Source organism: Rhea pennata, chromosome 1 (assembly GCF_028389875.1).
Source record: "Rhea pennata isolate bPtePen1 chromosome 1, bPtePen1.pri, whole genome shotgun sequence".
In the NCBI taxonomy this organism is placed as follows: Eukaryota; Metazoa; Chordata; class Aves; order Rheiformes; family Rheidae; genus Rhea; species Rhea pennata.
The window spans coordinates 145554443-145578035 of record NC_084663.1 but is presented as its reverse complement, the minus strand read 5'-3'; the positions used below and the strand labels follow the sequence as shown (position 1 = coordinate 145578035).

Genomic DNA, 23593 nt, shown 5'->3' with positions numbered 1-23593 from the left:
AGAAGTGGAGCTGATAAAAGGCATAGAGGATTAAGTCCAGTTTTGGCGTGCAGTCAGCTCCTTATTAGGGTCTTTCCATTTGTGCAGTGTTGCCTGTAAGCAAATCAGCTGTCCCACAACACAAAGGAGACTCACCATTTCATTTAACATTGTTCTTCACTCCTTTACCCAGTTCCTTATTGCAATGCCAGTATTTCTAACAGTGGATAGCTTTAGCAATGCTCCTGAAGAAGTAGTCTTCTTTTTGAAAGCAGTCAGATGAGCCCAGTGAAATACTGACTGCTCAGCACTTTCGAAGTTCAGGGTTGCTATTTTTAGGTCACTTGGGGACACACGTTTGCATATCAAAGACTGTGGGGAGAAATAGAAAAGTATAGCAAATGGGAGGTGTTGAAGTGCGTGTTGTAAGTTTTCTGTGGTCTTTCATCCTTCCCAGAGGACGTAATGTTCTGGCTAACCCAAATGTGTCCAAGCACTACCTGGCACCACACAGACATAGTCCTGAGTGCCCACTTGCTATAATGTGAGCACTGAGTACCTCAACAATCACATAACCTTTAGGGCAGGGGTAAATTCATCACTGAATGTCCTGTGAACACAGACACTCAGCACCGCCTCTGCCTAGAGGTAAAGAGGGCATAGGTCCATGCTAAGATGTGAGGCCAGAGCTTGCTTTTTTCTCCTTGGAAGTACAGTTTTTCTTATCTCGTCCCTGTGCTGGCCTCGGCTTTCATGTAAATCATTGTCACTTGAATCACTTGCTCCAGTCTGTGCTCATCTGACAGCTCTGGACAGCAGAGACATTGCCTTCAGTGTTCCAAGTCAGAGTTTTGAAGGAGGGAAATGAATAACCCAAATATTAGGCAAAATGGTTACTCTCTGAAGGTTATCACCGATACGATACCTTAACAGGAGGTACTTGGGGCTTTAGGACTTACAAAACAAAACCATGTTCTACCAACAGGGGAATGTCTGATTGTATCCCTTTGGCCACACACTGAGCGGAGTTCTTGCTAAGTATCACAGCTTGTAAGGGTTTTCCTTTTAATTTTCCTTTTAATAGTGGCATCTGGCAGTTTTCCATTATACCACAAAACAAGCATGCCTTTTGGAACTGAAAAAAGGAAGGGAAGACAAAGTGCCCCACACTGAATGGCTTTTAGTACTGTATTGATGAAAGGAAAAAGAGAAGTGTTTTATGAGAGAAAGCATCTTTTCCACCTTTTTTTTTTTTTTTTTTTTTTTTTTTTTTTTTTTTTTTTTACCAGCTCAGTTATACAGCTGAGGATCCTAGCACTGTGTCATAGTATAAAAGGCACCAGTCTCAACAAGGTAACAAACCTATTCTGACCTGTGAAGGTCTTAAAATCCCTTCCTTAGGCAGGTACTCCAAGGTGTATTTCAAAGTCCTTTGAAGTGAAGACATATGCAATGGGCATGCAACTTTTTCTAAGTGTAGTAAGGCTTTACTACCCTGCAAGAATATGATTTCTTTCTCAAATCACACTGGATTAAGTTCTAACATTTGATAGGACACAAATACTGGCCTTGAAATAATTGTGCTTCCTCTTTATTATAATGAGAATAGAAATAGGAAAATCGACAAGCTACACAGTGGAATAATAATTGCAGCTAGAAAATTTTTGGACTTACTTACACAGTATTAGTAAATCAGATTTTTGCCATTGTACTGTTTTTAACCAACTGATTTAAAACATAAGCTCTATTAAACCCCTCCCCAACAAATGAACTATTGAACTATCAAAAAATTAAATGACACATGACATAATAGATTTCCTTCAAATTCAGTTTATTTTAATGAAATTTTCCTTTTCACCCTTCTTAATAGACAGCTTCACAACTACAGTCCTGGAAAATAAAACCTGCCTTTATTACTTTACTTTGTTTAGCTATTGTATTCATAGGGAATGTAGGTTGTTGACAAGTAGAGAAAGTTTGTAACAGTGTATTCTTTCAAAGTGAAAGTTTGGCCCGCTTATGAAGTGGTTCATTGCACTCCCTGAGTGATTTTTGTATGTGGAAGATAATATGCTATTTCTTTTATTGTGAAAGTCACCCATAGACAAGCTGAATGTGAGAGGTCTCTGAAGTGTGACATAAGTACCAGGAAGGAAAAAGCCGTAGACTAGACTTAGGGCTGTGGTACTTATTTGGAGCTTAAAGAACGTTAAGGCTCAACAGTACCTTTCAGTAGCTAGTATGCCTAGCTTAGGGAGAACGTTTTTTTTTCCTCTTGCTCACTAGAAACAATAACTAATGTGTGGCAATATTTCAGTGATGTCAAGACAGTAGTATGTTAACATTAGTTCATAAGCTGAGGTAATAGTTTCTCTTTTTATCTCCACCCTCTAGTGTGAAAGAAAATATCTTATTCTATTTCACCAGTACTTTTTAGAGAATATAAACATTCTGTGAACATCTCTAAGAAGCATTCGGTTACTTCAGTGTTCTAATTTAAGTGCAAAGTGTATTCTTAAACCCACATCCTGCAGTCTGACGAGGTGCTCTCTAGCCTTCATGCAATTACTTGCCCTTTCCTCTAGCTCCTGAAACACTTTTCCTAGAATACAACAGGACCAGAACAAGAAGTTACACATACTTGCTGGGTTTAAATAGCCAGAATTGCTGTCCTTTGCCTCTCTCAGTGGAGTTCTTAATGTGAGAAAGTGATGTTAGGTAAGTGATAGTTTTCTAGTTTAGAACTTTTAAAAATACTTTAAAAATCACTGTAGATTTTTTTGTCTCTCCATTTTGGGCTGTACCTATGATCTTTGCAGTTATTTGATGCCAGAAAAAGTTGAATACTTCAATTTCTGTTTCACAGACTGAGGTAGGATAATGCTGCTAAGAAAAAAGGCAACTACAAAGGAGTATACTGTAGTGTGCTTTAACTATCCAGGGCAACTGAAATCAATGTGATCATAAGTATTAGAAGTGAAGTTAAGATACAAAGCCAAATCAAGGAATAGAAAGTTACAAGACAGAGGTTCCTGGGCCTCCAAGTTACCTAGCAAGTGTTGGATTTTCACTGATACTTCTGGTAATAACCCAGAATTGAAAAGATTGCATTAAATTTTTAATGCATTAGAGATCTTGTATAAATGTGGCAGTTTTTCTTATTGTTGAAGTATTGTATACTTTCTAAGACCTGGCTTCTGAGCTGCCTACATTCTTAATTAAAAAAAAGGCAAGCTGACATCAAATCAGACTTGAGACACGAACATTATGGGGAAGACAGAACAAGCACGAATAATACTGATCATAGCAGTATAATTCACAAAAAGAGTGAAAAAGAATAGTAGGGTAATATGTATATTGCATGTTTCAATTTTATTCTGTTTCTCAGTTGTATCACTATAATAAGTCATGCTCTGGACTGCACATATTCAAGAAAGTCTTACTAGCTTATGTTTTGAGGTGGCTTCACCACTGATGCCTGCTTTTCCCTTTCTTTTCAATTATACTGCAGTAACTTAGAGATCCTTTATAAATATATGATCCTTACAGCTTCTGCTATTCCCTTGTTTTTATTGTGTATTTATAAGCTGCAATAAATGTGCTTTAAGTGTATATGCATACAAATTTATACACACCTACACACAGTTTGATGCCTGTGTATCTTCCTAGTCCACAGGTTCTACCTATCTTGAGAGTCAAGCTGTTTTTTATTCCTCCTCAAGTATCTTTATTAGTCAAATTTCTCAAGACCGGAGCAGTCTCACAAACAACTATGCAAATTTCGGACCTTGAGTAGGTTTGTATATGTGTAGCCAGGAGAAATAGGTAGGCTAATTAATTTGTGTTGGGAAACAAAAAGGATAGGTTCTGCCTGACTTGCTTTACTCTGCTAGTTTTGCAGGGTTTAATAGCAGTTCTCTTTTTAAGCACTTAAAAGTTATCTTTGTAACTAATTTAAGCAGTTTCTCAGTGTGTGCCAGGAGCAGATCTGTTAAGTGAGTGGGCAGAACTTTCATTCTGTTCCTCTTTAAAGGAGGTGTACATTTTTAAGCACAATCCAAACAAAAACTTTGAGTTCTGGAGCTATATTGGAACCTTTTTTTCTGTCTGATCTGCCTTCATGGCAGGCCACGCCAAAACGCACCCTAAAGTGCACTACAGGCTATTACTTCACTGTGGCTGTCAAGTTATTTCTGCTGGCTGCTGATTGCCACACCTGATATTGTTTAAATTAGCTCTGACAAGGTTTCCTTGTATGTGATGACAGAGGATTGCTGATTGCCTTACAGATCAAAATATTTCCTGGATCATAGTGCAGAGAAAGCTGTAAACTGTCATGCAAGGTAAAATTATTACTTTCTGGTAGAATCTTTTTTTTATGCTATCCTATGAGAGATGTTGTCACATTCCTTATAACAGGAAGTACTGAGAGACATTTGTCACTTTGGGGTTGATTACAGACAGTTGCACTTGTAGAGCTAGTTGGTGTATAAATAGTAAAAGTACTCCACAGCAGGAAGGACAGAAGGAGTAAATTCTGTTTGTATTACAGTTGCAATTGGTGGTGGGGGGGAGCGGAGCGGGAGGGGAGGGGAGAGGATGCTATAGTCCTGGATCCAAATTCAGTAGTACTGGCCACTGCAGAAAGATGTAGGTATTAGTCTAATCTAGGCTAGTATATAAAGAAAAAAAAAGGAATAACCCATTAATTAGGATGTGGAATGCTGCAGCCAAGACTCAGGTAGGAAACAAGACTGAATCTGATGAGTGCTCAGTAATTGGAAAATATCACAGAAAAAAAGAACAAGTTTCAATGCTACCAATGGTACTTCCCTCCCTTTTCTTTTGGGAAAGGAAAGTGGATTGTCATTATTTCAGAAAACTTTTCTTCTGTTTCAGCTACTGAACTGAAAATCCTGCCCATTTCCATGAGTAAGACAGTAAATATGAAGCATATTTTAGTGCCAGTCATCTCCTGTGTGTAATGTATAAGCACACCTGTATGAGGAGGTGTTCTTGGAGAAAGGGTTACTATTAAATGCAAGTGAGAACCATCTCTATTCTAGAGGGGAGGAAAGAATGTTTTTCTCAGTTGTCTGCAAAAATTTTAATTCTTTAGCATTTCTAATAGTTGATACTTTCTACTACAAACTTTGTCCTGAATAAAATAACTCATATTTCCAGAATAATTAGCCAAGACTAATAAAGGATGAGTAAAGCACTCTGTGGCTACTCCCAATTCCCAGTTTTAGATTTTGAAAGCTGTTGTCCATGTATGACATAAACAACAGATGATGTAAATACAGAGGAAAATGGAGTTAGGAATCTTACAAATGTTAGGAGTAATAGACAAAAGTGCTATGAGTGAGGGGGAGCATTCCCTTTTTTTCTCCTTCTCTCAGGTAGAACTCTCATGAGCCATACTGAAAGGGTATGTAGACAGGTTTCATTCAGATGTAGTGATCCTGCAGCCCTCCCTCCAATTTAATGTTTCTACTCAAAAAAGAATGTAGCTCTTTTTTTTTTTCATTTTACAAGTATTTTTTCTTCTTTATGTTTTTCATACAAATGGTTTAAGTCAAATGCTGAAAAGCAGCATTAATTTGAGGCTGAGAATGGTTATACAGAAATATTTCAGTATTCAAAAGCTTTTTTTTCTGAAGCTAGTATCAGAATTTAACCAGAGTAATACAGTTTCTGGGGGATAGGATTGATCTTTTGGTTCATTTGTAATGAGCTGCTTATCTTAGCAATACTTAAGACTTGCATGTAGTCTTTTAGGTTGACAAAGTTATACTGGTTTTGTGTTGGAGAGAGTGGCCTCTTACCTGAGTACTTAACAGCAAAGTCCCTTTCAATAGGATCCTCTCTGTGTGAATGTAAATAATACACTAATGCAGATAGCTGTTATTCAGTTTTATTTCTTGGCAGTGATTACTTGCTGAAATGGCTTGATACAAGTTCAGACTGAGCCTTTCCTGTAAGTACCATTGTAGGTAGGATGGTTAGTTATGTTTGCCAGACACTTCAGCTGAAATGGCAGACCTAAAACTACGTATAGCAGAGGCTATACTAACTGTTACTAACTGTTACTAACTGTTGCCTGTGTTTTTTTTTTTTTTTTTTTTTTTTTTTTTTTTTTTTGCAACTTTTCTGTAACTTCACTTAATAAATCTGAGAAGAGCCTGGGAGGATAACATAAGCCTGGGAGGATAGCATACAGACTTTCAGAAAGATAGGGATTGCAACTTAGAGAAATTTGTCCCAAAATATAGAAGTTCTAGCTGATCACAACTATCCCTGAGAAGTGACTTGTTAGCATAGTAATTTGTTTATAGGAACAAACAAGTAATTAGATGTTGCCTATAAGGTCTTGTAGGAAAATATTAATAGTCATCATCACTAATGCGAAGTAAACATTAACACAATAATCAATACTATGGCACTTACCAATAACTGTGTAATTGTTTGTTGCAGCCTTATCCCAGTCTAAAAATAGCAATTTATGTGATAATGAGATAATGTAAAATATAGTTGTAGAATAATTTCAAAAAGTATCTCACTACTATAGAGCCAATCTTGTTAGTCTTTTGTTCTCAAAAGTCTTGTGGAAATTAGAGGGAGTTTAGAGAGCTGTATATTTCTGGAAAAGAGCTCTTATTGTGTACATTATGTGGTTGCATGTCTTCTAAAAATCTAATGCTAATTGCTTTGCTTCTGTAAATATGTGTATATTAACCCATAACTTTTTTACCTTTTAGTTTTTGCTTAAAAAGAGAGTAGTTTAGAGTTGAGAGCTGCTTGAGCAATGTAAGAAAGATTAACTCTCAACAAAAATAAATTTTAATTTAATTTTAAAATTTATGAGTACTCAGCTGGTTCTGTTCATGTTAAAATGAACTTTCAATAAAAATATTTTCAAACAAAACTTTAAAAAATAATTCTAAATATTTAGGATTGGTGCAGGAACATAAATGCTATTTAGATAGTCTTCAAGTGTGGAAGAAGCTTTCTGTAGGGAGGAAACAAAATTCAGCTCATTCATGAAATAAGCATCAGTATTGAATAGCAGAGATCTACCAAAAATTAAGAGATGTTTAAGAGGATGATGTCATTTAAAATACTAAATAAGTACAATAAAATGTCAGGAACTTATTTGCAGAATTTTTCCCTAAGGCATTTGTGAATTTATTTGACAATCTCTTTGATTGTTTCCTCAAAAACCTTTAAAAATTCTCCTGCTGATTTACCTGTTCATTTTTCTTTCTACTCTCTTAGCTTGCGTATGTCCAAGAGTATAGTCTCCATGGATTTTAATGGGATTTAAGAACTGTTACTGTTTATTTCATCAGTGAAGATCTAAAGTAGATCTACACAAAGCCTATAGTCAGCTTGCATTTGTATTTTTGCAAGTGATTGGAGCATTGTTCTGACTGCTTCTGTATTTTGTTTTTAGATAGACATACTTAAGCTAGCTTCAGACTAACTGTCTAAGCTTCACCTGGCTTCTTAAGTGCAGACAGCATTGAACTCCTGACTCCTGTGGCTAGGCTTCTCTTGAAGTATCTGAAGTTTGTAGATGAATTTCACTTGGACATGTCTTTGCAATGTGCTAGTCACAAGGCTGAGTGGAATGTAAATGTTCTGTCTGTCTTGAAGTTATGGCATTTGGATCAGATGGGGACTATTAGCTAATTATTGGCATAATCTTAGCTTTATTTGCAGATATTTCAATTGTCTTGATAAATTCCTTTCTCAGTTAAAATCAACATGTTTGAAAATGAAATATATGTGATAAGCACTTAGCTGACTTGGGATAGCACTGTATAGCAGCATAGCACTGCAGTTATTTAGATGCACTTGCATTGTCTTTTAGTGCAAGTAAATATCATATATTAAAAACATTTCAAAAAACTTTGAGGTTGGAACATTTGTTGACAATCTTTTTAATTGTTCTCCTGCATGTGATAAACACATTGTTCTGTCAGTAATTTTTCTGTGTTTCTGTCAGCTCTTTAGAACTATTTTGGGCTGATGACTGAACACTGTCCTGGGAGCTAGGTATCCATTTGTAACCTTATAATCTTAGTGTTAGTTTTGAATGAGGTACTAACACTTTGGTTGCTCAAGCAACAAAACTGTGAGGACTGACTTTAAGTGCATGAAAAAAAGGCTCCCTCTGCAGCTCAGCAACTCCATACAGGACTTACATTTGTGAACACACTGTTAACAAACTATGTAGTGTATAGCAAAAATGGTATACATCTTGAAATAACTGGTAATGTAACTATTTCTGTCTTTTCATGAAACTCGGTTTGGTTTTGAAGGCTGGTAGAGGGGGAGTCCTTTCTAAATGTAAAATATGATAATTTTGAGACTCAGCTGTTTTCTTTTTTCATAATGCATTCTGAGTAGAATAACCCTAAAACTTTGCCTTATTATGGTTCGTATTCTGAAATAAACTCCTGTGATAGCAAATCTAACTTTATACTTGATGGTTCTTCCAGTATATGCTTATATCCATGAGGGAACATGTGCAACAAGAAGTATACTTGCACGTCTTTTCTTTCAAAACTCAAGCACATATTTACCACACTGTTGTATTATGATTGTATTTTATGCCACTGTAAAGGGAAAAAAAATCTTATTCAAGGGAACTTTCAGTCATTTTGCTGTGGGAGATAGTAGCTTACCTGGATTTTATTTTAATTTTCATTTCTCTGGGAATTTCTGAGGCTAGATCCCAACTTTTGCTGAAATAGAAACTTGCTAGTGGTTAGTTTTCTTCTGTTTCTATGTTAGATCCTTACTGTAAGTAAACTCAAATTCTCTTTAACATAAACAAATGCAGTGCTTCGTTATTCTGCAACCAGGAGAGAATTTGGCCCATCCCAGTCAGGAGAAATTATCATCTTATAATCTACTCATATAGTTAACTAATGATTAAACAAAAATGGATTCGAAGCATTGTGTCCTGGTTCTAAACTTTGGCCCTGATCTTGCCAAGATTCGGCTGCATGCCTAATTTGCATCACTAAGTCTAGTCCCACTAATGTTTACCAGAACTCTTCAGTGTTGAACTTCCAGCTGGATATGTGCATAAGCCCTAACAGGATCAGAGCCCCTTTTTCTATGTATGACATCTTGGTAAAAGAGCTAGCTGTAGTTCCCTGCTATTACCAATTCCTATGTAATGACATTTATTACTGCATTTTGAGGCAAGTCTCATTATCAGAAGCTGCTAGACTCCTATTTAGTTATTAGCTGGGTACAAATAGAATCGCATTAATCAGTTGTGCTTGTTCAACTGAGTTCAGATTTTCTTTTGCTGAAGGGAAGATCTGAGCTTATTACTATAAGCCAATACTTCAGACAATTTGGAATCACGACCTTAAATAACTGAAAGTATCCTGACATATGCAGTTAAAGAACTGTGTGGGTACTTCTGAATTACGGAGAATGATTGTCTTTGACCACTATTGGTACCCATTTTAATGTTTGTTTTGTAACATCAGATCTAATCTTTATAAAGCAAGATGTACATACAACTTTGACATGATGACCCAGCCCACCTATTTTTTCAGAGCCATGTAACTTTTTAGCCACTTAAAATTCCTCGGGTTAGCCTGAAGTTTGGGGAGTGGGGTAAAACTCTTTCATCTTTGCGTGTGAAGATTCATGTCTGTCTTCAGCTTTGTGTCTGATGGCTTCTTAAGCTTTAGACAAATTAATTGTTGACTATCTGAGATAAGCTTCCCTCAGAACTGCGGTACTGAACTGTTCCTCACTTCTCCACTCAGTAGCTTCCCTGAGGAAGGGAGGCTGATGTACCCAGAATTTCCTTGTTCCAGGGGGCCTAAGGATAATGATGAAAAAGCCCTGAGTTCTGTATAGTTAGGATAGAAACTTTAGTTCCTGAACTTCAGTGTTTCATATTGTTCTCATGAAGGTTTTTGAAGATAGTGTACAGCAGGAAATGCCTCTGTGGCAAATGGAGGTGTCTAACAGAGGTTGTTGGCCTACTAAGAGCTGAGTTTATTTCCGTTATGAGTATGCAGTTTAGAACAGGATTTATACTTACCTAATTTTTAGTCAACTAATTAAACAATGTAATACACCAATTTAGACCTCAGTTTATAAGTTAATGTATATCCTGAAGAGGGAGAAGGAAGGCAATATAAGTAAAAATTATGCCTTTAAGTGCAAAAGTGGCATTACTGTGGAGTTATGTCATGTTCAGCATGTACACTGACAATAAAGATGCTGAATGGAATGTAAAACCTAGTGGCCTAAGCTAAAGAAAGGAGTACAGAGTTTGACCTGGTCTACTTGTTTTCTCTGAATTAAACCCTGAAAGTCTGACAACACTGATTTTGTGAGAGACTTACATTTATTTAACCAAATCAAATTCAAAAGCCTTTAGATGAATGAGTGCAAAGACAATGCGGACTGAAGGGAATGAGTCTAAACTGAAAGGAGGCAAGTTGCTGAGAATTAGCTGAGTGAATTTTAAAGTGATTTACTCTAAGTTAGGATGATTTCAGGGCTGATATGATGAAAAAATCTGGATTTTTTTTTTTTGGGGTATGGAATAAGCATGCTAAAGCACCTGGATGTTGAGGCAGTAGAAAGAAGTTGTAAGCTGCATTGCTTCTGATTTCATGTCAGTCATCTTAGATTTTGCTTTTGAGCCACTATACTTAGTAACAAAAGTTTCTTTAGCAAACTGCTGCTGAGATAAGTGGATATCATAATGATAAAATGGTACAGGCTATAATTTAGGGCAATTTGTATTGGTGAGGAGGGAAAGATCTTTGCCTTCCAGAAAAATACATAATCCATGTTTCTCAGTAGTCCTTGATTTTATCTGAAGAATACACTCTGCAGTTATTGGGAAACAAAATGTTTAAAGTGGTTGCTTATGTTTTCTGCAAAATAATATTAAATTGTTGTTGTTTTTTTTTTTCCACAGTAAAACCAACAGTTATTGATGTTGACATTTATGTCAACAGCATTGGTCCTGTATCATCAATAAATATGGTAAGTGACTTGCTAGCAAGGATTTTTATCTGGACTGCTGGTCTTGGCATCAATACTAGCTTTTGAAAACGATAATAAATAGCACTGGGATGAGTTGTTTTGATTGGCGGTTTAGTTCTGTTTTCAGCTATAGTTCTAATTTCCAGATGCCTCTTTTGTACCTCTTCAAGAGGAGAACAAACTTTCAAGCAGTATTATACACTGTGTTCGCTGCTGTAAAATGCTAGTAGATCTTGACTGGCAAAACAAAAGTGTTAGGAAAGAATGAAACAAACCTATTGTCAAGAAAATTCTTGAATTATTGTTTCAAGACTTGAACAAATATTCCTTCATAACGTGGAAATCTGTAGATAAACATATAGTCAAATTAATGTTAAGGTTCAGCTACATTTGACAAAATTGAACATTCAAATAGATAAATATCCATGTATAGTATATCCTAAAGACTTATGAAGCCATCCCAATATTATGCTATGCTTACGTAAGTCTTTGGAAAGACTTAACTAATGCGGCCATGTACTGTCAGTATGTTTATATGAAATTTTTCATTTCTTCAATAGCTGCTATCCTTTTACTGAGCTATCAACAATCTTCAGCCTTACAGTAGAATTTTGAAGAAGTTATCCATAGATGTACTGCATATGTAAAGGCAGGAGAAACTATGAAAGAGTTTGTGATACTGTGACAATGAACCTAGAAAAACACTGTGATTGGTCATACTGTGTTATACATACGGAGTTACCGGGGGCCATCTGAACTCCAGGACGTTCCTCAGTTCTGCAACAATATGTTCAGACTTAGAAAGCAAGTTAGATGTTTGTTTAACTCTAAAGGTATGGGCTATTGTGACCATCGTACAACTTCAAGTTTGAATTCAGCACTGTTCTTTGTAAACTAGGTTGAATTTTATCTTAATACAATTTGGAAATGGAAGATCAAAAAGGATACTTGGTAATTTCTTTCTTTTATTTATTTTTAAGCTCTTATACTAACCGCTCCAAAACAATGTCTTTCTGGTGTTCACAATGACATTCAAAAGCCTGTGGGTATAGTGGTGATATAAGAATCTAGTAGGTTGATTGGGTGGATGTCTTGTATGTTTGGAATAGCTGCTTCTGAGTTTGAAAGCTGGTTATTTAGCCTGCTTGTTTGTTACTGTTTACAAATATGGGAGAATGTAATTATTGTGGTATGTCAAATATTGGGGTGAAGGAAAGACTCCTCCTGCCCTCCTGGCAATGGGAAGTCTGGAAAGTGAAGATAGAACAAATTACTTCTTGTGAATAACTCAGACAGTTATTCAAAAAATGTAAAACATCATATTTTAGAATGTCATTTTTTTTAGGTGAAGCACTGACTGGTAAGTGATGGAAGTGCCTGTTTCATTCTTGAACTGATACATAGCTAATTAACTTGATCTTCCCCTGGGCAAGTCGTTTTGGTTTGCAGTCAAGAAAGAGCTATTAGAAGATCTGTTCTACTTGTGTTCTTCTGGCTTGTATTTACATAGACCCTAGCACTGGACACTCTATTTAGAGCAATGGGGACAATCATGAGGATGCTTCTTTTTAAAGTCTTTTTTTCCTCTGTTCCTCTGAATTAGCTTGCAAATAGCATTTTGAAGTGCTGGAAATACTGTGGAAAAATAATTGAGGTAGCATTTAAGAGGAACTGCTTCAGGTAGGAAGATGGAAAAAATAATAATAGAAGTAACCAGCAGTTCTTGGAAATTAACTGTGGCACAGTCAAAACTTGAGTAGTTTACTTGTCCCTTAGCTTCCAGTTTAGGATATGTTATGGCATCAAGGTGGAAAAATGGACTGAGATATCAATTAAAAAAAGAACACTGTAACTCTTTGAAGGTAGACAGTCTTATTGGGGTAGTCATTGACAGGTGTATGGTGTAGTATAGAGATTTCTTGGTTATGCTGAAAAAACTAATTATAGTCTGTAAGTGTAAAACAGCAAATAAAATAGTGTTAAAAGTCAAAAATATGAAATGTAGGTATATGAAGTTTAAAGTACTGAAATCTGCTTAAGGCTACCTTTAGACCTTTGATTAGAAATGGCCCAGGTTTCATATAGGCGTATGGGCAATGTATCCCAATGAAATCTGTTGAATCTGAACTAGCTAAGTGCTTTAAATGTTACTTCTATTCTCAAACTAATTATTGATGTAGGAAATTAAAATCACTAAAATGTAAGAAACTTTTGTCCAAAAGTTCAATTTCTGCTGTTGCTGTGGAGCTCTCTGCATCAGAGATCACAAATAAGCATACAGTCTCAGATTTACAGTGAATATTGGAAATTCCCCTCACACACCTACAAGCTGTATGATACTTGTCTCTCCAGTAGCAGAACTACCTTGAGGAGCTACTCTCCCCCAGTTCTGTGCTATTTCAACTGCTTGGCTGCAGTATGCAATGGCTCTGTGATGCTTTACTGGAAAAAAAGTTCTTATTTATGGATTGATTAAACCATAATGTAGTCTGTAAAACAATGGAGTATGGCTGCACAAACAGTTTAATGGAAACAAGCTGGTGATTACCTTTGGTTGATGGAGAGAAAGGAAAGGACCATCTTCACTGTGATGCCTGTCATGCATCTGAGCTCTCAAAGGGAGAGGAACGTGTGTGAAAACCCTGTGCAGAATTTAAAATAGTGTTCTGAGAATCAAAAAGAGAGTATGCTTCTTACCCTGAATCTATATATCCCTTCCTTCTATATTTCTGAGCATGACAGGAACTTTTAGTTTTTCTTCCTTAAAGTATTATTAAAAGTTGAACTATTCTGTCAAGGTAACTTGACTGGATGGTAGTTGATTGAGCAAAAAGAAAGATGATTACATTGATTTTCATCTTCTCTATTTCAAGAATGAGATCATCAGCATGTACAAGGAGGACTTCCCTGCTGTGTACTTCCAAACTTAGCCTTTAGCACAAACTTAGCACTTTTTCTTAATCTGCATCACTTCTGATGGAGAATCATGTGGAGCTTCTCTAGAGATCAAACTCTGCAGCTATATTTTCTTATCAGTTTTCATCAGTGCTTTTCATCCTGTGGGTGAAAACTAGAAAGTAAAATTACTTTCCTTAAGTTGTCTATTCAATGAGTGTTGAATTGCATGTTCAAGAAATTTTTGTAGAGCAAACCTTTTCAGGTATCAATAATTTTGTTGCAATTATGATTAGGCTTGAATATGAATATTAATATTGCTGGTTTTCTGACAGTTGTGAAAAAAACAATTGGTAGCAATACTTACGGCAAAGATGGCTTCAAATGAATTGTATGCGAATACTTATACCTATGAAAAAACAAATCCTTGTATCTTGAGGCTGGAGATGCCACTAGGGAAAGAAATGTTTAAGCCTTTAAGAAGGCTTTCAGTCAAGAGAAAGGTTAGGTTCTGTGCCAAAGATGGCATGGTCTGCAGGAAGATATGGCTGTGCCTCTGGTCCAGGCTTGAATGCTATTTGTGGGAATAAATACCCTTAAATACCCAGGAATGATTCATTCCCTAATTGCTTTCAAAAATACCTACTTAGTATCTCAAGACCTCAAGAAAGAAGGGGTGATTGTGAGAAGCTGATGTAGATACTCTTCTAATGGAAGATTCATCATTGTAATATCTTTATGGTGACAGTAGGAGCTTGTTCTCTGGATAGACAGCGGTGACTTTTCCTGTATCTGTGACATGGAAGACTTCTTTGGGGTATACTCTGGGAAAAAGCTTGTATTAAGTATCAAGGAATAGAAATTGAGTAAGGATTAAGAAGCAGGCTGAGTAACGAACTGAGTGATGCTAGGAGGTAGTCTCAAGTGGTAGTAGTTTTACAGAAGAAAGTAATTTCAGCGTTTTGAGCCGTGACGTGATGATCTGAAATGACAGCAGTGTCTGATACTAGATAGGAGTATTTTGAAATGTAGAACTCTGAAATGTTTAAATACTCATTCAAAATTTTTAGGCTTTTAGCAGATAGAAGCCATCCTTTTTATAAATAACATGATATCTATCTCTTATAAAAAAAATAAGACATAAGCTTTAGTTGATTTAAAAGAAATATAAGGTGGTTGGTATTAAAATAAATGAGACATGGATGTTCTGAGTCAAATTAAAACTTCCTCTGTGCATAATCGCCTTGCCTTGGTTTTTATTTTTTCATAAGGTAAGTTACAGAAATCTGCTATTTGCCATTTCATCTTGCAATGTCATTAAAGATTCTGATTGTAGGATGCAATATTTATATTTATTTCAATAATTTATTTCAACTCTTTGTTATTTGGAAAGCATTGTTTTGTCTGCAATGATAAGTAAAATACTACCCTACTATTAGAATTCTTCTAACTGAATTTTTTAAATTTGAAAAATCAGTTGCAATTCCTTTAACTTGTTTTTCATGCTTTATATTTTAAATGTGTAGGAGTTCCATACCGTTCATTTTTCTAATTATAATATCTTTATTTAAAAGTTTACATTCAAAATGGTGTCCAGAAAGCATATGCTTTTGCGTTTAAGCCTATTTCTTTTCAATAACAGCAGAGATTTATAAGTGATTTCTAAATTTTAGATCATAATGTGACTTCCTTAGCCTGTTTTTTACAGATTAGTCCTGCTGGCTTGCCTATAACAGAAGAGGAAAAGGAGAGGGACCATATCAATATGCAATGTATTCCCCAAGAAATAGTTTTGTGAGACAGAGGTATAGCACTACGTAATTAAATAGACTATTCAGTCTCAATAACATCAGAGTTTGTGTGTGTGCATATACACATAAAATGGTCTGTCTTAACTGAGTAGCTACTGGAATCTGAGGCTGTAACAAAAGCTGTTGATGAAGGCAGAAGTTAATTTCTTTTTATAGTTTTAGCAACAGGAATCTCATTTTAATGCAGCTATATGAAGGTAGCATGAGAAGCAAGCTTATAAGGTGTATTTCTGTGTTCATAAAATCATTAATTACTTTTCTGCTGGATAAATGCTCATCTCTCTATTCTCAGATAATCTGAAAACATAGTTCATAGAGTGTTTCTTTCTTATGCTTCATTACTTCATACTTCTGTGTCCACTCTCTAGCCTACTTTATATATCTTTATTTCCCTTTTATTCAGTTTAGTATTGTAGAATAAAGCCAATCTTTAATCTCTTTTGCCCTTAAATGTATTGATAGACTTATTTGAACTTCAGATTCAAAGTCTCCATGTGATCATTTTTCTTCTCCTTTAGACATGATGGATGTTTTAAAGAATAGTCTCAATTCTGAGACTTGTTTAAAATATTATTCACAATTTATAATTAAGTGTGAATTTTGTGTATATTTTTAGTCTTTAACACTATTTACTTGGCAATTAAAACAATTATTGGAGCATCTGGAATTGTAGAAATATAGCCTGATGAATCCTTATATACTAAGAAAAAGCTAATTTAAACTCATATTTCATCTGCTTTTCACCTCACCATGTAACCCCAAATGATATTTGCTTTACAGGCTTCATTTTTGCTTTTCAAAGATAATACAAGGCACCCTTTCAGCACAGGACCAGTATTATACTCATCTCAGAATGTCATTTTCTAACTGTATCTCTCTGTCTTACCTGATCTTTATGTAGAACAATTGTGTAGAGAGAAGGTGCTATTTCTGCTATTTTTGAGGGATATGTTTTCTGCTTGATGAGTTTGGACCATCTCTAAAATAATGAATGCCTCAGGATTTTTCTGTTTATCCCTGCAGACTTTACAAGCCTGTCTTCCTGTCTTCTCTTCCATGACCTAAGAGAACACTCAAGTGTTGGTTTAAATTTTAGCTTGAGTGGGCCTATTCATTTAGGAGGACTAGGATAAAAATCATGCTTAAGTGTTTTACTAGATTATGATCAAGTTACTATTCTTGTTTTCTGGACTATTCATATACTTTCGTAAGGGTTGGATCACTTGTAACAAAAAGGGGTGAATTACAGAAAATACATCAGCTGCATGGATTTTTGCTGATAGATCAAAATCACCTTACATGTGGACTTATTCTTGTTGGTCAAGCTTTCACAGACAACACTTGGCTATGAAAATGTTTCTAGGGTGTAGCAGTAATAAGCTGAAACTGGAATGTATTTATGACTTCTTTTCCACAGTGGAGCTTGTGAGAAGCTAATACAAACTCCAGAGTGAACATTGGAGTGCAAAGGAGGAGACTAGTGGGAAGAAATACCACTTGGGCAGCTTCTACTTTTAATCTCCTCTAGAGCACCACTTTATGTACTTAAAATATGACCCAGCTGGTAGACAGTTGAATAAAGGCCTTTGACTGCCCTTGTTTGAGATACAGTGGGATGCAGTAGCACAACGTTCGCTTTCCTGCAATGATAAATGTTTGTGATATGTAGCACAAAAACACTTATTGCTGTGATTTACTACTTTGGCAGGAAATCTAGTTTGCTTCCTGGAGGAATGATAGTTTTCTGTCGTAAGTCTCTGGTAATGGACAGATCTTCTGTTTACTGGCCTGTCTTATCAGAGTTCAAGCAGAATTTCAAATATGGATTAGCTAGCCTTAGCAGTGTCTCAAAAGGTTTATAAGCAATTTACTTTCAGTAATATAGAAGTAAATGTCTTATCTACTCAGTGAAGGACATTGGAAAGGGATCTGAAGAACTGGACCAAATATCTTTTGCATAGCTGAACAGTGCTGCAGTACCCGATAGATACCACTTTTCCGAGCAAGTGGACAGGCTTTGGTGCAAAGTAAGAAAAGAGGCTACTCTAACCTGCTGCCAGTTTTCATGCTTGATTTCTCCCACATTCATAGCCTAATTCTTAGGCCTGTAGGCCCTAGGCTTCAGACTGTGTGTACATGTGGACTCTTGAGTGCCTTTAAAAAGTAAGTGATTGCCTTCCTTGTCTATCCAGTGCTGCAAAGCTTCACTTCTATTATTGCCAACATTTGGGAACTGGTTAATGTAGAGAAACTATGGGTAAATTACTGCAAAGAATATTGAATTACTTTAGGGTAAACTGAGGGTTTCTTTGGCTAGATCAGTTTAGTTTTTGAGTGACCGAGCATTTATCAAGTTTATTTTCTAACTTGAGCTTTCCATGACTGTGCCATGAAAGGGTAATTCCTAGTGTGCCATCCTGTTTGTTGTGTTTCTGCATGATACCTAAAGAGTTTATAGTTTTGAGGGTTTAGTCTTTCTCAGTTTTTTCAGTAATGAATTAACCCTACAAACAAACTAATGTTGCTGTTTGGTTCCATAAATAATACAGCAATCTTAATCAACACTTTTTTTTTGTAAAGTTCTGTGGTATGAAGTTCTATGAATGCTAGCCCAGACATCAGGACATCCATGGAATAATTCCAATAAAGTTAAAAGTTGCTTTGTTGCTAGGAAGAACATTTCAGTACAGTGACCCCAAATGATCCTAACTAGGTAACAGAGTAGTCTTCATGTTTCTGTAAGTTTTTTTGGTTGGTAAAGTGAGAATACTATTCAGCAGTGCTATTAAAATGTCAGAACAATGCTCTTCATTGTTCATACTGTTCTCACAATGAAAAAAAAAAAAAAACACAGAAGAACCCACGTGCCCTTAATTTTTTTCCTCATGAGAGACTGCCACCTGTCTAATTGGGCATCATTTTATTTACTTTCTCACTGCTGGGAAATAAGGTTGAGAGAATTATATTTCAATTCCTTTCAAGCATTTTTAGTGAACATGGTGTCTCTTCTCTTAAGTACTTGCAGACATGCTTTTCTGGTACAGACAAGGTATTTCTCCTGAGGAACTATACTGAACTGAAGAATAAAACAAATCTTTGGTTTCTGCAGTTAGAAAAAAAATCTATAGACTTCAAGGGTGTATGTATGTCCCAATACTACCATGCTTTTGTTAATGTCAAACTTTTTTCCTTTTAAATCACTGTGATCTTCATTTATTGCTTTCTTTGTCTGGAGAAGAGCCTTTCATGTGGACAAAAATGGTGAGACTTTCCAAGTTCTTTATCTATTATTAAAGGCTTCTTCAAAACTCCCTCCCCCTCTATCTCTTTTCATGAGGCTTCTTTTCATTAGACTGCTAAGATATGTGCAGTTCTGCTCCATACTGCCCTGGACAAGCTGTTGTGTTCTCCTTAAAACTGCAATCTCTGCTGAATCTCATGTCTCTCTTCCTACATCCACAAATGGCCATATTTACTGCCCTTGAAGGCTGTAGAAATTTGATGAGAGGAGGATGCTTTCTAACTACAGAAGCAGGCAATTTGGACCTTAGATTTTTAGATGTGTTTTGGTTAAGCAATTTTACAGTTAAGTCTTATTCACTCTATTAAAAAGAGCAACAAATAATTAATGTTACTGTAATAATCTTTAAAGAGTTTTTTTAAAGTATTAAATTATAAAGGGAAGGAAGCTATTAAGAGGTCTAGGAGATAAAATTCTCAAACGATGTTCTGAGGCTCTTAGACCAAACAAACTACTGTTTCTAATTTTCTGTGCTGATTCCAATGCTATCTGTGTGTGTTCCCAGCATATCTAGGCAAGTGCATTCTTTGGGAGGCTTGGTAGCAGTGATAGAGTGTTGCCAGCAGGTGGAGGGAGGTGATCCTGCCCCTCCACTCAGCCCTGGGGAGGCCCCATCTCGTGTACCGTGTCCAGTTCTGGGCTCCCCAGTCCAAGAGAGACATGGAGCTACTGGAGAGAGTCCAGCGTAGGGCTACAACGATGGTCAGAGGGCTGGAGCACCTGCCCTGTGAGGAACGGCTGCGAGAGCTGGGCCTGTTTTAGCCTGGAGAAGAGAAGACTGAGGGGGGATCTGATCAATGTGTACAAGTACCTAAAGGGAGGGTGTCAAGGTGACGAGGACAAACTCTTTTCAGTGGTGCCATGCAACAGGACAAGAGGCAACAGGCACAAACTGAAGCACAGGAAGTTCCAGCTGAACACGAGGAAAAACTTCTTTATTGTGAGAGTGACAGCACTGGACCAGGTTGCCCAGAGAGGTTGTGGAGTCTCCTTCTCTGGAGATACTTGTGTAATCTGTCATATAATCTGCTTATGTATTAAAATTCTCCCAAAAAGGCAAAAGTTCTTGTGAAATCTCTATGGGAGAAGCAGAACAAGCAAGATGCATCATAGTGAACTGTAACGGAGGAAAGACAAAAATGGTAGGTTACTGTTTTGCAAACATTTCATAGGACAGCTATGCTATTTCAGACCTCATGGTCCTTATCCTTGAAGAAGATTACTGAATATCTTCAAGTGAACAAGCTTGGAAAATAAAATTTGTAATTCTGATGACTATGGAAAAGCATAGACTTAATGGTGACATTAGTTTTATGTCTCAGTACAGCTTATGCTCCTGGTAACCTTTGCAAGTACTAACTACTTGTCACCCCTTCTGTCTGTTGCATCTTTTTCTGCTTCATTTTACCTGGTAGCCTTGTCTTTGTTGTCCAGTTGATGAATGTAACTTACCAAGAACAAATTGTTCTCAACAGGTTTGAAGTTTGTGATATGTCTGTCAGATCTGAAAAAGGGTGTATGTGCCACAGATTTTTGTGAATTTTTTCCAGCTATATTGTTTACCCAATAAAAAAAAATAACCTATTTTCAGACCTTGCCTCTCTCAAAATTGTTTCTGGAAATAGTAGTGGACTTGAGGGATACTGAGCTCTGGCATGTAGTTCAAGTTTGGTAAGGTGTGCCTGGTAACTGAGAAAAAGAAATAACTGCCATCCTCTTAAACAAGTCCCATTTATCAGACGCTGCTAGTTCTGTGCTTTCGAATTCTGGGTGAATATGTCCCTGAGGTGTATTTATTGCAGTGTGCACCACATGTATTTTTTTGTTACATAGAAGCTCTGTAGACTGAGGCTGAATTACGAGGCAATCAAAATTGTGAATTGCAGAAAGGTATGACCTTATTCTTTCAATTTTTAGAGATTATTTTACTGTAATAAAATGTCTTTTGTCTAATAATGTCAGTAACTTAATTTTACTGCTTTGGTGATTGAAGAATTGAGATCACCAAGCTGTTTCCTGGTCTTCCCCACTGCAAATAGAAATGAAAAATTTCTTCCAGTGTTATTGATCTACCTCTGTTTTAGCCTACATTTCTCTGGGTGAAATTGTCACTTGATCACATGCTCTCTAAACATCTGGCCATCTTTAAGACAAAGCAGTTTCAGTTTTCCTAAATTGGACTTCATGTATTATGCAAACATTGCTTCATTAGACACTGAGATTAGCTATCAAGCTATATTGTTTGGTCAGAATAATGTAGGCTTGCCTCTTCTCCGTGCTGGTTTGAAATCAGACTAACAATTTTAGATAAATTCAGTTCACTCAATCATTTTTGTTTGTGATTCAGTTAGAACTTACACAGGGATCTAGGTAAGATGCAGTTAATGATTTTTGTCTGTTGCTGACTTATACTGATACCTATGCGTGCAATGTTTGAAATGGCATAAACAGTAAAAGGGCTAAAATTAGTCTCTCAGGAAGTGAATGGAACTATGCCAGGTGCAAATTTCAGCTACGTTATCCTAAAATATTCTGCTTTGACAGGCTAATAATAATAACAGCCAAAATAAACTTTGGTTTATTTTGTCAACAGAACGTATTGGGTCCTCACTGCCTTCTGTCTTTCCTTTTCATTTACTATTGTGGAGAGTGAAAAGTGAAACACCAGTAAGTTTGAGAATAGTTACTCTGCTGGATGGAATTGCACACACAGGTGATGAGTACAGCAGTGAAGGATCTGCCTGTTGCCTGATGTTGTGCACTGAATTCCACCCCTGTGGAGTTCAGTGCACAACATCAGGCAACAGGCAGAGTAACAATTCTCAAACCATTCATGGTGATTCAGTCAGCCCCTTAAGTCAGGCAGGTCCTTCACTGCTGTACTCATCACCTGTTTGTGCGACTGAATCACCATGAATGGAAAAAGTGTGGCTCTACATTAGTCCACAGGCTGATGATTTCAGATTTCTTTCTTCCTACGTAATTTTTATTGCTTTTAAATTAAGGTTAGATTTTTCTTCTTTTTTATAATGTAGCAATCTGTTATAGCATTCTTTTGTGGGGCATTTTGATTTTTTTTGAGAAAAAATTAAGAGTGAAAGACTCTGCTTACACTCACCTGAAAGCTGCTAAGTTTATCTTGATTGTTTTCGCAGAATCACGGAATAGTGGAGGTTGGAAGGGACCTCTGGAGATCATCTAGTCCAATCCCCCTGCTCAAGCAGGGTCACCTAGAGCATGTTAGACAGGGTTGCATCTAGGCAGGCTTCGAATATCTCCAGAGAAGGAGACTCCACAACCTCTCTGGGCAACCTGGTCCAGTGCTCTGTCACTCTCACAATAAAGAAGTTTTTCCTCGTGTTCAGCTGGAACTTCCTGTGCTTCAGTTTGTGCCTGTTGCCTCTTGTCCTGTTGCATGGCACCACTGAAAAGAGTTTGTCCTCGTCACCTTGACACCCTCCCTTTAGGTACTTGTACACATTGATCAGATCCCCCCTCAGTCTTCTCTTCCCCAGGCTAAAACAGGCCCAGCTCTCGCAGCCGTTCCTCACAGGGCAGGTGCTCCAGCCCTCTGACCATCGTTGTAGCCCTACGCTGGACTCTCTCCAGTAGCTCCATGTCTCTCTTGGACTGGGGAGCCCAGAACTGGACACGGTACTCGAGATGAGGCCTCCCCAGGGCTGAGTGGAGGGGCAGGATCACCTCCCTCCACTTGCTGGCAACACTCTTCCTAATGCACCCCAGGAGACCGTTGGCCTTCTTGGCCACGAGGGCACATTGCTGGCTCCTGGTCAACTTGTTGTCCACCAGCACTCCCAGCTCCTTCTCTGTAGAGCTGCTTTCCAGCAAGTCATCCCCCAGCCTGTACTGGTGCATGCGGTTATTCCTGCCTAGGTGCAGAACCCTGCAGTTGCCCTTGTTGAACTTCATGAGGTTGGTTTCTGCAATGTATTCTCCAATTTTCTGATGTCTGAAACTGTATTTATGTAAATACGGCTGAGCACTTCTTTACCATCTGGATGATTCTATCAGAACAGTATAAAGCAAAGGAAAATGAAAACAAATGTAGAAGCATGGGAGAATGCCTTAAAAAAAATAGGCATATTTTGAGAGCAGCCTAACCTAAACTGAACTAGCATGCTAAATGGTGGAGAGAGGCAGATTAAAGTAGTTATTTAAGAGTTTCTTTTGGAGTTCTGGAATGTCTGGCTAAACTGAGAACATGTGAATTTTCTAGCTAATGGAAACAAAGATAGGTAATGCATTGAATAGTCAGCATGTGAGTTATTCTTCAATTTAGGCCAGACTTATGCATGAAACTTTTGCTGGTATAGTAGTATTTAGGACTGTTACTTCTTTTAAAATACTTCAGCAGAAAGGCCATTAGCTAGATTATGGAGTAAAAGTGTTTTAGTCATAAAGCCCATACTGCTTGGAGAATCAGCAACCAGCTACTTTTTTTTGGTGTAGAAGAACCTGCACTGGCAGTTGTGTTGTGGAAGTAAAACTGTATTGAAAACTTGAGAGTGTAAACTTAACGCTTATTCAGTGGGGAGAATCTAAACAT

At 37.0% G+C, this 23593-nt stretch overlaps 1 protein-coding gene across 1 annotated transcript in view; it reads left to right on the top strand.

Moving 5' to 3' along the window:
• The window catches only part of GABRG3 (gamma-aminobutyric acid type A receptor subunit gamma3), a 321544-nt gene that overhangs the window by 7853 nt on the left and 290098 nt on the right, over positions 1 to 23593 (top strand). The window contains exon 3 of the mRNA XM_062574967.1: positions 10952 to 11019. Coding sequence (XP_062430951.1) covers positions 10952 to 11019 — 68 coding nt within the window. The remainder of the gene's footprint in view (positions 1 to 10951; positions 11020 to 23593) is intronic.